At 37.4% G+C, this 14,995-nt stretch overlaps 1 protein-coding gene across 2 annotated transcripts in view; it reads left to right on the top strand.

Annotated features, from left to right (window-relative positions):
* Positions 1-14,995, top strand: part of Ugt8 (UDP glycosyltransferase 8) — a 75,578-nt gene that overhangs the window by 58,192 nt on the left and 2,391 nt on the right. For both annotated transcript variants that reach the window (XM_023701886.1, XM_004641793.2), the window contains exons 3-5: positions 6,947-7,089; positions 8,807-8,883; positions 11,895-12,114. In XM_023701886.1, the coding sequence (XP_023557654.1) occupies positions 6,947-7,089; positions 8,807-8,883; positions 11,895-12,114 (440 nt within the window). The remainder of the gene's footprint in view (positions 1-6,946; positions 7,090-8,806; positions 8,884-11,894; positions 12,115-14,995) is intronic.

The raw sequence follows: 14,995 nt of genomic DNA, 5'->3' as shown, positions 1-14,995 counted from the left end.
TGTAGCTTTTTTCCATTGTGAAATACAATTTTATTTATTTAATTTCACCCCAAATCTTGATTATTTTTGTTAAACAGATCCTAATTTAAAGTGAAAAGCTATTTTTACTTTTGTAATATAGCCTCCCTAAAATAATGAGTTTTTAAAGCATGAGTTTCATAGAAAATATCCAAGTATAGTTCATAGTTTTCCTTTTTTTTTTTTTTTTTTTTTCCTTTTACCAGACCATCTGAGGATAATTTTTCAGGATAAGGCCGTGTTACCCTCAAACACATTAGTAATGAATTTTATCCCCACAAAGACGTTTTGTATATGTAATCTCAATTCAAAGCCTCAAAGTAAGGAAATGAGCGTTGTCTTCCAGTGCACTAAAATTTTTCAGTGCCTCTAATATGTCATTTATAAGGAAGAATCCAGTTCAAGATCACTTTTAGGGGCTGTATGTCCTTTAGCTTTTTCTTCTGGAAGATTTTCTCAGCCTTTCCTGGACTTTGAGGATTTTAACACTTTTGAAGAGTATAGACCTGTTACTTTATAGGCTGGCCCTTGATTTGGGTACAGGTTCCATATCCTTGGCTAGAGTGTCTCGGAAGGACCCTTGTTCTGTGTCTCCTGTCTGGCTAGGTGGTGAATGCCTTTGACTGGCCTCATTGTTAGTGGTGTCCACCTAAGTGCTATGATACCAACTTCTTTTGGCAGGTGACTAATTTTACTTTTATTGTCAGTCAGAATTTGGAGCTATGAAATACAAGTATTCCTGATCCATACCCATTATTTGTGTGGTGAGACATGTTGTTGAAGGCACTGTTAGTTGTTTCTCTCTCTCTCTCTCTCTCTCTCTCTCTCTCTCTCTCTCTCTCTCTCTCTCTCTCTTTTATAGAAAGGAGAAAGGTATAGAGACTGGACAATCTTTCATCATGGTGGATTATATAATGTATTGGCTAAACTTGAATTTAAAAATAAGACATTCAAAATGCTCAATAATCTCTTAAATTCTAAGGAAGAGACGATCTTATTTATCCAGTTAGATGAACAGAAAAATACAGCAGTGGACTTTCTATTTACCCTTGTAAGGGTTTAGATTATTCCTAGCTTTTAAATTTATTTAAAAATATAAGTATCGGATGCTTATTGCATGCAGCTCACAGTCAGGAGAGACAAAATTGTGAGCTGAACTCTGGAGCTGTTGAGCTCACTGAGAGCACCGGGATCTGCAGGGCCCGCTGAGGACCTGGAAGGAGCTGTGGCAGAGGGGTACCTGGCCCTGAGGAGAGGCAGTGTTTGGGGGCAGGACAGCAGAGTGCCGAACCTGATAGGGCTTAATGTAGAGACTTAGATTCATATTCTTAAGAGTGTAAATTCTCTGAAGATAGGAAGTTTTGTTCATTTTGTTTTTTGTTTGTTAGGTCCCTTTAGTACCTGAAAAAGAGTGAGATACTGTCCATAGCAGAGGCTCAAGTGCTGAATTAATGGGCAGATTTGGAGATGCACCTAACTTTCTGGCTCACCATTTGACCAGTGAGTGTGTTTTATTCCTCCAGCAGAATCTGACATTAGTTAGGTGATTATTTGCAGAAGGATGCCATGGTGTTGCAGGGCTGCACGCTGTTCTCAGAGGTGCAGAGAAGACCTGTGCCTTCTCTTTGTGGGTCTCTATCTTTTCTCCTATATTTCTTATCCTCGGTTCCAATAATCAGGCTAAGATCTTGCCTATTCTTTCCTAACCTTTCGATTCCTGATATCATTTTATAGCTTAAGAAAAGTATAAGTGTCATTTTTGGACACTTTTCTATTTCTAAAGAGTTTCATCTCAGTTCTTTGACTATTTCTGTTGTTCTTAGATTCCGTGCATTCTTATTGTTACCTCAGTACTCTGTCCTGCTCAAAGCCTCAGGATGTTTGCATGTGTGTAGTTACTTGAAGCTTTTAAGAGCTTTGAAAATTCAACTCTCTTCCAAGTAAAATCAGGGTTTAAAATTTTGCTTTTATCTTCTAATTGTGACTGTACTAGCAGAAATTAAAAACCTATGAGAAAGAAATGATACTGTAGAATCTCAGTTCAAATAATTATGTCCTTCTAGGTGCTTCTGAATTCACTCCTGGGCATAGTATTACTGAAGACATCTTCTGAGATCTCTTTAAAATAGACCCATCACCTTGATGTTTTGGTTGCTTTTTTGGCTTGATTATAGCTTAAGTTGCTTTGGATAGTCTTATGAATCCTTTGAATTTTCTAGAAAGCAGATACTGCATATTTATGTTGTGACCAGCTTTAGTCTGAAACATTTAAAATATGATGAATGTGTCCTGAGATTTATTGTCAGCAGCTGTAGAGTGGGGGAGCTAGGCCTCAGGAAGAGTAGGTATCTTCATTAAGAGCACACAGCAAGTTGTGGAATTGAGGTTTGAAGAAAATCTCTTGCCAAACCCATCAGTGAAAATCAGTTGCTGAAACATACTCATTTTCAGTGGCAATTGTAAGACTTTCAGCCATCTTTTTTGAATGATTATTTCATAGATCTCCATTATCTGTTTTGGATAAAAGTCTGAGATCAAGTTTAATATTTCAAGGTGTTTTGCATCTAAGTGTGCATTATTTTACCTAATGGACTTTGCAGAATAAATATTTCACTTCTTTACAGCCCACCTGATCTAAGTGGAGCATTTCTTTATGTCACACATTTCTTAATATTTCACACGTTGCAGTGGCAGAACAAGCCTGTTGATGTCAGGAACAAGAGAAGCAGCCCTCCTGCCCCCCAATCCCATTTGTGAGGGATTCATACACAGTCTGGGCATTCTTCCTCTTGCAATGGACGGGCTGGCAAAACAGGCAGTGTTGCAGGGTTCTTGTCTTCCCTGGTCTCTCCTCTCTGGTCCCCTTTCTGGAGGCAGCAGCAGGGCTAGGTTTGAGTTTGAGATTCCTTCAGGACGTACCTGGGAATGTGTCTCCAGGGCTCAGACTTGCTTGTAAGACTTTTTTTTTTTTTTTCTTTTTAATGTAGTTGGGTACAAGATCTCACTATGAAGCTCATAGAGTTATAGTGATCTTCCTCTTTTAATCCTCCCCAGCACTGGGATTACAGGTGTGCACCACCACACCTGGTCTCAGTGGCTGGCTTAGGGTGCTCAGGGGCAGGACAGGTGCAGCATGTGGTGCCAGGGATCGAATCTGAGTCCCTGTGCTTGCCTGTGTAGGCACTTAGGCTTGGGAAATCTTCGATGCCCTCAGAACGAGACCTGGTAAAGGCAGAGGTGGACCTGCACCATGTAGCTTTTTATTAGTTGTTCTTTTATTGGTTCTGTAGCAGTTACTTTTTTAAAAAAGCTATTTTTACATTTCTGGAATTGGGATATGCTTTACATTAGCCACAATAAACAAGTTTCTGGGTTTTTTTTGTTTGTTTTTTAGCTAAGGAGCTGAGTATATAAAATAAGAATCAGTCAATGATGGTCTTCTCCAAAAGTCCAAGAGTTGGTTTGTACTCTTCTTTTAACTATTTTAATCTAGCTTCCCTATCTGGCCAACCATCAATCAGGTCAAAATTCCGAGAGTACTGAGAATTGCGTACTCTGAGCATTTGCTTCCCGCAGGTAACTCTACTATGCTCCTTACTGCTGTCCACCTCAGTTCTCCCCCCACACAGGCAGCTGAGGGTCCCTTGAGATGCTTCCCACAGGGGAGTGGGTCAGGGTACTGGAGTCTCCTAGTGTCTGCCTCTTGCTGTGAGGTAATTGAGACATCTGATGTGTACTTGCTTTAGGAAGAGAAATCTGAACATGCTGGAAAACAAATCATTTTTAAAAATAATAAGTACATCTAAAGTAATGTAACATCTGGTTATAACCAATATAAAACATCACTCATGTTCCTTCCATGTTAGCCTTTTCCACAAAGGACTGAAGACAATGACTCTCAAGAATGAAGTTATGTATACTAGTAATAAGCATTTTTGATTTCTTGGTCAGTGTTTTCATCACTAGGCCTTCATTTGTCTTTTGGAAAGTGCAGATTTCATCAGGTGGGGTTTCTGTTCTCCTGAGCTGGTAAGCTCTGGGTCTGGGCTTGTTCTGCTGCAAGCCCTGAGGTTACAGCTGAGTGCTTGTGCCACCCTCTAGTGGACAGACTGCACATTGCAGTCCCGAGGACTGAATACAGGCTTCTAGATGCACCTTCCAAATTTCTATCTGACTGTGATGAAAAGATTATTCTGTACTGATGTGTGCAGATACCCATATACTAAATGTAAAGTGAATGATAGTGTGTGAGCTAAAGAAGAATCCTTAAAATTATATCAAGAATAAAAAAATAAGTATGGTAGACAAAAGTAATGAGAAATCTAAACTTCAAATATTAAATATAAACTAAGAGTAAATAAAACTCTTTGACATTGGAAAAAGAATGAATAGATCAGTAGAACTAAATAGAATTAAGAAATCAACCAAGAGGGTGTTATTTCAAATCACTTATTTTCAGTGGTGCTCAGAAAACTGGCCACTGAATATATGGTTAAAAACAAAATGAATCCCAGCCTTGTTCTTTTATTCCATATAAATTCTGGATTCATGAAAGGTTAAAATATTAAAAACATGATATGATCAAATTGCTAAGAGAAAATATGGGCCATTTAAAGATAAAGTGGGAAAGACTTGCTACATAAGACAATATACCCAGACGCCTTTTTAAAAAGACATTATATCCTTCTAGAGAGGAAACATTGCAAGTTGAAATAATCATAAAACAATGCTTAAAAGACAAATACACAAGTCAATTTTTACATTAAAATAAATTGTAGTGGTTTCCTACCTAATTACTTAGTAGAAATAATCTGAGGTTGAGATAAAGCAGCTTCCTATGTTACATGTGCCAGTCTTACGTGAATTGTTTTCTTTATGTGAATTGTTTTTGCAGCTTATTTCTCACCCATTGCTTTTAGTGTTGATCCTTTGATGTATATGCAACAAATATTTCTGCCAGTCTATTCTTATGTTGCCTTTAAAAGTATTTCTTTAACTTTTTAGCCATTGTGTGATTTATGTTCATGCAGGCACAGAACTTCACAGTTTTCTTACATCTGTATCTGGGTCGCTCCTCCCCTGGAAAGCATCCCAAGTTCCTTCAGCCTGCAGCTGGGCTCACTGCCTTCCTTGCTCCTTCCTGCTGCTCAGACTGCAGACTTCGTGCAGCAGCGGCTCTCGATGCTGGAGTGCATTTTAACATCTTGAAGAGCAAAGTCTGCCAAGCTTTTCGAAATATTTTAATCTTGTGCATTTTCTACAAGGAATTGTAACTCTTGCCAGGATTATAAGCTTTCCTTATATAGTAAAAAATGAAAATACATGATACTTATTTTCATAAATTTTAGCATCTTCATAACATTTTGTGTTCAAGCATGCATATATCTTTCCATTTATTTAAGTTTTTCCTGTTCTGTAGTAAAGTTTTTATGTTTTTCTCTACCTTTTTACATATTAGTAATAAGACTAAGTTCTTATTATGGCTGATGGATGGTAGAAAAAGCTACAGAAGTAAGCCTTTGATTTTTGCTTTATGTCATACAGAGCAAAGAAAATTCCTGAACAATTGCTTGTTGCCTGAAGTTGTTGAAAGTTTAAGTCTTTCTGGAATAAAATTAAATTGTTTAGCTAAAGTTAAAATGTTTGTCTATATTTCAGTGTAAACTTTTTGTAAATAACATTGACCTTGAAAATTGCATTAAAGATTTGGGTAACAGATGTTACATTATTTGAAGACAAACCAAGGGATAGAAATGACATATATGTTTAAATCACTCTGTGATGCAGCAATTTTATTTGTTTTCAGTACATCTGACTTGGGATTGTATATAAAATTAAATTTTTAAATTGATTTTCCCATCTTACTTTGAATCTGCAGATGACAAGCACCATTAACTTTTTATTAGCACATGTGGTATGGTTGATAATTGTAGCAAAATATAAAATTAGTAGCTTTAAAGTTAATAGTCCCTCTGTTTCTTTTATATATTTATAAATGAATAGAATTTTCTGGAAAATAATAAATTTTATTGAGGTTGTCATCCTTGCCAGCTAAGGATTAATGCCAAGGAGCCAGTTAATAAAATCTCATCAAGGGAAGGGGAAAAGAAGGAAAACATAAGCCTGGTGTTCCATTTCAATAATGGTGGACCTTCTTACTGTGCAGTAACCCTGGCTGCCAGTCGGATTAGGCTGGGCATTGGTTTGGATGTGGAACCCAGTGATCCTGCCATGGCAGGGGCTCATTAACCCTGAATGAGAGGACCACAGTGCCAGCTGCCCCGATACACAGAGCCTGGCTAGAGCTCCCTACAGGGCTGTCCTGGGACACAAGCATGACATCCTCAGGAGAGGTGTGTGTTCCTCCAGGGCTGTGACTCCATTGGTTTGCAGAGGAAAACTGAGGCTTTTTGTCTTCAACAGAGATTTGCTCAAAAGCATGACATCCATGAAAAACAAGCTTGTGCCTATAGAATAAGCAGCCTTAAGCGAACTTTTATTTCTAGCACAAATCAGTCAGTCATGTCAGTCTACCTCTTTTGTTCTTAGCCTCAGATAGATCTGTTTATGTCTCAAATTCAAGTTCAACAGAGAACTTGAGTTTTCATTTTGTTTCTTAGTGCACTGACATGAAAGAACTCGGGCAGGGATGTAGCTCAGTGGCAGAGTGCCTGCCTGGTAAGCGTGACTGAGTTTGATTCCCAGTACAAATAGATTCTTACCTCTGAATCTATTTGTTTTTTGCTAGCTTTTATTATTTCAGTTAGTATTGTCAGATAAAACATTTTGAACAAAAGTTGTTATATAGAGGACAGTACCACATGCTCTTCTTTGTAATTGTTAAAGAAAATTACTTGAAGACTTTTGGAAACTGTTTACAGGTACCAGCAGGGCTTCATAAAATTCACAGAGCTGTTTGGCCTTACAGGACCTGCAGAGGTGGGTGAATGGTGCTAGCGAACACGGCTTTGTCCTGGTGTCCTTTGGAGCCGGGGTCAAGTACCTCTCAGAAGACATTGCTTACAAATTAGCAGGAGCTCTGGGGAGACTGCCTCAAAAAGTGATTTGGAGGTAGGTAAGATAATATGGATTGTCTCTTTGCTATTGACTCTTACTATTGCCCTGCAAGCCCAAGTGGAGCCCAGAGTACTGATTTGCCGGCAAGGCCAGTGGTGACCCAGAGTTTTCATTTTGTTTCTTAGTGCACTGACATGAAAGAACTCAGGCAGGGATGTAGCTCAGTGGCAGAGTGCCTGCCTGGTAAGCGTGACTGAGTTTGATTCCCAGTACAAAAAAACAAAAAAAAAAAAAAACAAAAAAAACAAAAAAACCCCACAAAACTCTCAAATGTGAGTCTTCTGGCTTGTAAAGAAGATGCAATTTGGCACGGTTTATTCTACATTGGATATAGTTTATGTTTACCTTGGAAATCTACTCTCATTTTCTCTTCTATTATTTTGTATAATTTAGTTGTAATTGTATATCTTTCTATATCAGCTTTGGAATAAGGTAGAGAATGATGAATTAATGAATGAGAAAGTAAAATGTTTCATGGATTTTTGGGACATTAACACTGTCCCCTTTCCAAATGGTTTTGATTTGTTTATACAAATGACCAGATCTTTAAAAAATCAGTAAGTTATTAGATTTTACTGGTTAAGACAGATCCCTGGATCTATTTCAGTTTCCTGTGAAGTCCTTGCTAACAAGGTCTGTAAAGTTTAAACCCAAAGCTGAAAAATTGGACCTGAATATTTTATTTAGCATGTATTTATTTGCTAACAGTCATCATTGTTGGACTATCATAGCAAACAGAATAAGTCCCACAAAGTTCTACCACAATTAGAAGAAAGTGTCTCTGGTTTTTCAGTTTTTATTTTCTATTAATACATACTTGTACCACATAGTGATTACATTACTCATGGGAATTAGGTGCATATACATAACACGTGTCATTCTCTTCTGTTCTCTCCCCTCTACATCTCTTGGTTCCTTTTTCTTTTGCAAAAGATCTCCCTTTCTCCTATTACCCATCTTTTATTTTGCTCCTTGCTTACATTTTGGGTTTATCTCTGAAGTATTGTGGACATCCTGAATCAGATAGGTTTTCCCTATATTGACAGCTGTGCAAAGATAGCTGCTTCCTTCTTGCTGAGCTGTGAACGGATTCGTGTTCATGGTGTTCTCCTTCAGATTGAGTTCCACTGAGTCTCCTCTGATAGACTGCCCAGAAAGCATGCTTCCTGCCTAGACAGTTCTGTCTGCTGCTCACACTTGGCCATTCCTTCCCATAGAGGTTGGCTATTTTATAGTTTTATCTTTTGAAGAGCAATGCAGACAGATCTGCTCTAGAGCCCTTGAAGGAAGAGGCCTATACCTTCCTTCTAATGCTTTTCCTTCCCTTAGGCTGTGGGTGTCAAGGCTTCAGGCAAGGGTGGCCCAGTATTGGTTCCCTCAATGCCTCCTTTCTTAGCCTCTGGCTTGGTGGAGAATGGCTGCTAGCAATGATTCACTTGGGTGTTTTTTTCCTCCCATCTCTTTGTGTAAATGAAAAGAAGTTAATAAATCTTTACATAAACAAATGTTTAACCTGTCCTTCAATCAATGAAAGATTTTGGTTGCAAAGAAACTTTGTCACCTTTTTTGTTGATAGTAAACCATGATTTCATTCCTAGTGTCAACAACTGATCATATAACATTTACTTTAAGTCTAAAAAGTTAACCAGAGAGCCCATAACAGGAGTAAGGTTTAATTTCTAAAAGACTCATGATCTGCTGTACATTTTAGGTTTTCTGGAACCAAACCAAAGAATCTAGGAAACAACACGAAATTAATAGAGTGGTTACCACAGAATGACCTACTCGGTAAGTTGTTGACATACAGGTACTAGCTTGCCTGTTAGGATTTACTTGTGTAAATATGATTTTGATACTTGAGAGGTTTGTAAAGTATATGTGTAATATATGATGGAGTTGTTATATATTATGCAATATCTCAACTCTTCTTGTTTGTTTTGAAACAAGGCCTCTCTATGTATTATAGGCTGGTCTTAGCTTACGATGTAGTCCAAAATAGCCTCAAACTCCTGGTGATCCTCCTGCCTCAGCCTCCTGAGTGCTGAAATTATAGACATATGCTACCACACTTTGTTCAGTTCTGAAGTTTTAGGCCAGTGCTTTAAATCTTTATTTATTGGAAAACAATTTATAAAAATGTAGTCACTGAGATTTAAATTTTAGACCAGTTGCAGATTAACTGCCTGGAGGCATACTTAATAAACTATACAAATTAGCAGTAAATAAAGCTATGTCTGATTAGGCAAGGGAGGTAAAAGTAATAAAATTAAAACAATGAAAATGCAGCCATTATAATGAGTTTCATTATAGATGTGTTGGACATCTCAGAAAAATTAGAAATTATTTATATGATACTGAAGGGAGGCAGAAAGCCAGGGATGTAGTTTATTTTTAACTTCAGTTGTATCATCTGTCTGAATTTCCTTCCTAATTTATTATTTTATATTACAGATAATTATAATTGGTGATTGGCCTTATAATTTTAAGTTTTAAATTATAAGCCCCAGTGATTATAAATTATTTTCCAATAAGTAAAGATTTGAAATGTTGGTCAGAAATTTAATAATTAAAGTACTGCATATTTATTGGAATTCTAATCAACTCAAAATTCAACTATTATGTGCATAGTTTTTAAGTATACAAATACTTGAACCTAAGTAATTTAAGTCTGTAGTCATCTGTGATCACCAATGGTAAAAATGTACATTTTTATTCCTTGAATTCTAGGGAAACATAGTACCATATTGTCTTTTAATATATATTGAGAAAATTATTAGTCATTAGTACTGTTAAGTTTGGTCACCTGTTCATTAATAACTAATACTCAATATGATTTTTTTTCATTTAGTTTCCTTCCTTCCTTCCTTCCTTCCTTCCTTCCTTCCTTCCTTCCTTCCTTCCTTCCTTCCTTCTTTCTTTCTTCTTCTTTTGTATTTAGGACAGGGTCTACAGGGTGTACAGGTCTCACTGCATAGACCGGATTCAAGTGATCCTCCTGTTTACAGTCTCCCAAGTGCTGGGATTACAGGCGCGCACCACCACGCCCAGTCTCCTTCACCTATCTCAACGTGCTCTGGGGCCGGGGCCCAGCACAGTAGGGCCCGGTATCGAACTCCCAGCCCTTGCATCTGCCTTAGCAGGCACTTTAATCCACTGAGCTATTTGGCTGGCCCTTATATTACTTTTAAAATCAGCTTTTGAACAAACTTTCTAGAAGCTACAGTTGTCCTCCTAAAAACCAAGTTTAAATTTTGTATTCATAAGCCAATAAGTAATTTTAGATATATAACCCCTTTTGGTCTGGTTAGATACATTCATCTGATTAGAGACATTAGTTTATAAATAATAAAACGGAGGAGAAAGGAGCACAAGGTAATTTTTCTTGACACTTGGATTTTTTTCCTTGAATGCCTTTTTTATTGACTTCATACTCAAGGTATATGAAGTTAGGAAGGAAAATTAGGTCACAGTCAGTCAGTGATCTCACAGCAATGTGACCCTGTGACTTGGAGTATCTCAGTTCCCACGTGTGGTACATGCAGTGGGTGTGGCTACTCAGTGCACCTCAAGTCGTGTCTCCTTTGGGTGCCTATAGTCTCAGCTCTCTTGACTTTTCCAAAGCTGATGTCCCATATCACTTTTGAGGAGAAATGACCTTTGCTGGCCCTCTCATGGACTCTAGTCATGATTAGACAGTTCATCGTGAACTGAAGTTCCAGTGAAGCAAGAACTAAATCTGTATTTCCCTGTCACCTTGCAATATCCCCTTCTTTCCACAGGCCAGCTCTGCTAATTTTTATTTTTCTTGTAACTGCTGGACTTGGTGGTATAATTCCTTAGAAAAATAGTGTGCTACTGCTGCTACAAAAGTCCACTTCTTAAGACTAATCCACTGAGGGCTACTTGAAGCTAAGAGACAGAGACACTGATGACAACCCCAGTAGACTTTGGAACTGAAGCATTCTGGGAGAACCCCTTGGAGATGTGGGTGGCTCACACACATCATTGCGTGTGTGTGTGTGTGTGTGTGTGTGTGTGTGTTTAAAAGACTGACATTTCTATGAGCATAATTCTTTTTTGGCCAGTAACACATTTTCCAAAGTGCAGCATTTATTTTTTTATGCTACTTATGCAAGTGTTTGATCCCTTTTATAAAATATAGGCTGTTTATTGGAGAACAAATTTGGGTTTTGAAATACTTCATTACACTTTTGACAAATTGTTTCTTTTTATTCCTATGGCAATTAGGTGTCCCTCTATATCCCATTTTTTAATGGTGAATTCTTAGCAGTACCATCTCTACTTATTAGTATACCTAAAACATCAAATTGAACCCTAAAATTGTGAAACATGGATGCTGATAGAATAGCTTAAGTGGTGAATACTGCAGTTTTGTTCTTTTGGATAGGCACTAAACTCTCATTTCTCAAATTAGCCTTACATTTTACCTAATTATTTTACAAAGTGAATTTGACTTTAATATAGATAAGTAGCTATACAGTGTATAGATCTGTTTTTAGTAAAATCTGATTGCACCTTGGTGTTGTTATTGCTTACTTTCATTGACTTCTTATTCTTATTTACCATTTAAATTTGTGTTGACATTGTGTTTTCATGTTTAATGCTTTACATTTCAGTTAAGTGAAATGGTTTTTGGTATATATAATAGCGAATTTTGGATTTGAAAAGCATTTTAATTGGTATAAAGTAGAAATCAATGAAATTGTGCCTTAAAAAATCCTGTGTCTGACATGTGTTTACTATTGGGCTATCTTATTTTCTTTCCTATCATTCTTTAGGGCACTCAAACATTAAAGCCTTTCTAAGCCATGGAGGTCTGAATAGTATTTTTGAAACTATGTATCACGGTGTTCCTGTAGTGGGAATTCCACTCTTTGGAGACCATTATGATACCATGACCCGTGTACAGGCTAAAGGCATGGGGATATTGCTCGAATGGAAGACAGTTACTGAAGGGGAGTTATATGAAGCTCTGGTGAAAGTTATCAATGATCCCAGGTAAGGTTTCAATTAGTATTAAAGCAGATGATGTTATACATATTACACTCATTATATTGTTAGTTATTGTCAGTTGATTAATAAACCTTTAGATTTCTCTGATAATGCCTTTTGCATGTTTCTAATAACTTGGAAAATAATGATATCAATACTTGGGCAGCTGCATTGTGTCCTTGCATAATCATGGTATCAGGATTTGCCAAACTGAAGAAGAAGCTGCAAGGGGAACAATCACTGTATCAAATATTGGGTCTTTTATTTCATCTTAAGAGTTGTCATAGCAGTCTATTATAGCTTTTGCTGTCCACATTATGGAAATCAGCACGTGAGGCTCAGATTTGTTCATTGGCCCACTGTTGCACAGTGTTAGTATAGTAGTGTAGAGCCAGGCTTGCACCTCTCTAGCCAGAGTTCTTGGCTCTGCACAGTAAGGCTGTGCTGCTGGCTTTCCCAGCTGTGGCTGCTGCTGAAGTGTGAAGATTTATTTCCTGCCAAATCTGGATCTTGATTTCATTTTGTTTTTTACATTCTTGGTGGGTCCTGTACTAATCCACTTCACAATTGAGTCTTGGAGGGCATAGAGTTGGCCTGTAAAGTACATTTTAGGACATGCTGTTTAATTTGTCATGTATTTCAGGTGACAGTAAAGATACAAGGAGTGTGGCATTTTCTGTTTATATCCAGGGGACATAGCTTAACCCTGGTTGATAAATACTGTCATTCTCTGAGGAGCACCAACATTAAAAATTACTTCACATGACATGCTGTATCTTGCAGATGAAGTTCTGCATCCAGCTGTGGTTCTTCCAGCTGCCTTTACATGAGCTCAGAGGTTGCCTTCATGCCCTCAGTCCTTAAGGACCCCAGGGTCTTGCTGACACCTCTGAGACTTGGAGCAAGCTGTCCCATGACCCAGGGTGCTCGAGTATATTCTGGTCCTGTGACCTGTCTCTTTTAAAGTCTAATGCCTTTGTAAATATGTCATCATTAATTTTTTTAAATATATGTTTATAAAATACAGTACTAGAATTTTTTGGTGAGAAATTTACTGGCACAGGGTCAGTTTTACAGCAAAGCAAAATGCTGAGTAATACAGGAGGTTATTCCAGCTGTTGTTTTGTTTGCAGGGCTGGGCGTCAAGCTGGGGGCCTTCAGGCAAGTGGTCTGTTTTGTGGGCCTCCAGCTCCACCTTGCAGCGAGCTGGGCTGAATCACAGAAGTCACTGGCTACAATCTTAGGTCTTGATGCAGTTCAATGCCAGCTAAAAATCTTGAAGTTTACATAAATGCTTGAATTCAGAATGTTTTACTTTCTGTAGTGGATAAATGTATATTATATCAGAGGTGTGTATTATTAGATAAATAATGAGTTTACTGTATGTAAATCTTGAAAATTTAACTTTTTAGCCAAAGGGTCTTTGAATATTCAGGGTAATGTGAAAATGACAGTGATCTGTATATAAACTTCTATAAACTAATAGCACTTAACTTTCTTTGTTTCCAAATACATGACAGTGTCCCACATTTAATATGCAATGATTATTAAAAAAGCTAATTTACATCACTAATATGTTATCCAAGGTACTCCAATTTAAACCAGGCAACCAGTATTTCTAAAGAAGTATTTATTTTTTAACTCATAAATGATACTATTACAGATCTTGCCTTTTTATTCCTTTGTGGTTATTTTGGAGAAGTCCATTGCTTCTTTTTGGTGAGGGTTCCTTTTGGAGATCTTTTTGTTTTAATGTAAGTTATAAAGGAAAATGAGTTGAGATCATTGACAGCACATATCTAACTCATGATCAGCTTTTAATTGAAGACATACTTTTATAAAATGTAATGGGTATAACTACACCTTACAAGGCAATTCTTTATTAAAAACACCTTATCTGAGGGTTCTTTGGGGTAGTTTAAGGGTGGCTTGAATGACCATGTAAATCACACTGTTTTTTACTTTTACAGTCTTTATATGCTTAACTGAAAGGAATTTTGAATTGTAAGCAGGCCATTGCAAGAATAGTGACACTTGATATTAAATGGAATGTACCTTCCCTTCAAATATCTAAGTATGGAGTTCTTAATATCCCTTTCCCTTTAGTCCATTGACCCCTGGACAGAAGAGTTGTACAAAATCGGATTGCTTAGTAAGCATCTGTGGGGAGGTGTTTTTTATGCTTGTGTATGTTCACTTGCATACATGCTGTGTGGGACTTGATAGTAGTGCTTTTCAACTCCTTTTTATCTATTAATATAATGTCCTTACATCATGATTCAATGATGATTTAAGCTAAAGACGTAATTACTTCAAAAAGTGATGGAATAAAATTTTGTATTTTTTTTCTCTATTCTCTTTTAGAATCTAATAAACATACTCCCTTTCCTGGTTGAGATTTGTGGATTTTACACACACACACACACACACACACACACACACACACTTTTTTTTTTTTTCAGTGCTGCGAAAGGAACCCAAGATCTTTGCACTGAGTTGCATCCCATCCGCTTTTTATTTTATTGAACCACACTCTTGCTAAATTACCAGGACTGGGCTCCAACTTGCAGTCTTCCTGCCTCAGCCTCCCAGAGTACTGGGTTTGGGGCATGTGCAGCATGCCTGGCTCGTTGACTGATATTTAAAGGCATATGAAGAGAAAGGCATCATGGGATGTAGGGTAGAAGAAGCAGAGAACTTGAGAGTCAGAGAACATTGCATCTGAGTTTCAAATTTATGGGCATGTTCTGATTACTTAGTTTCTCTGGTTTTCCTTTTCCATACCAGTTTAACATGGGTTTCATTGGGTTAGCATAAGATATGGTGTTTAAAGCACTTAGTGCCTGGAATGTGCTAGGTGCTTGATAAAGGATAGCTGTTGTAATAT

This window comes from Octodon degus, unplaced genomic scaffold, assembly GCF_000260255.1.
Source record: "Octodon degus isolate 3935 unplaced genomic scaffold, OctDeg1.0 scaffold00142, whole genome shotgun sequence".
In the NCBI taxonomy this organism is placed as follows: domain Eukaryota; kingdom Metazoa; phylum Chordata; class Mammalia; order Rodentia; family Octodontidae; genus Octodon; species Octodon degus.
The sequence above is the reverse complement of the archived record's forward strand: the minus strand, read 5'-3'. Positions and strand labels throughout refer to the sequence as shown.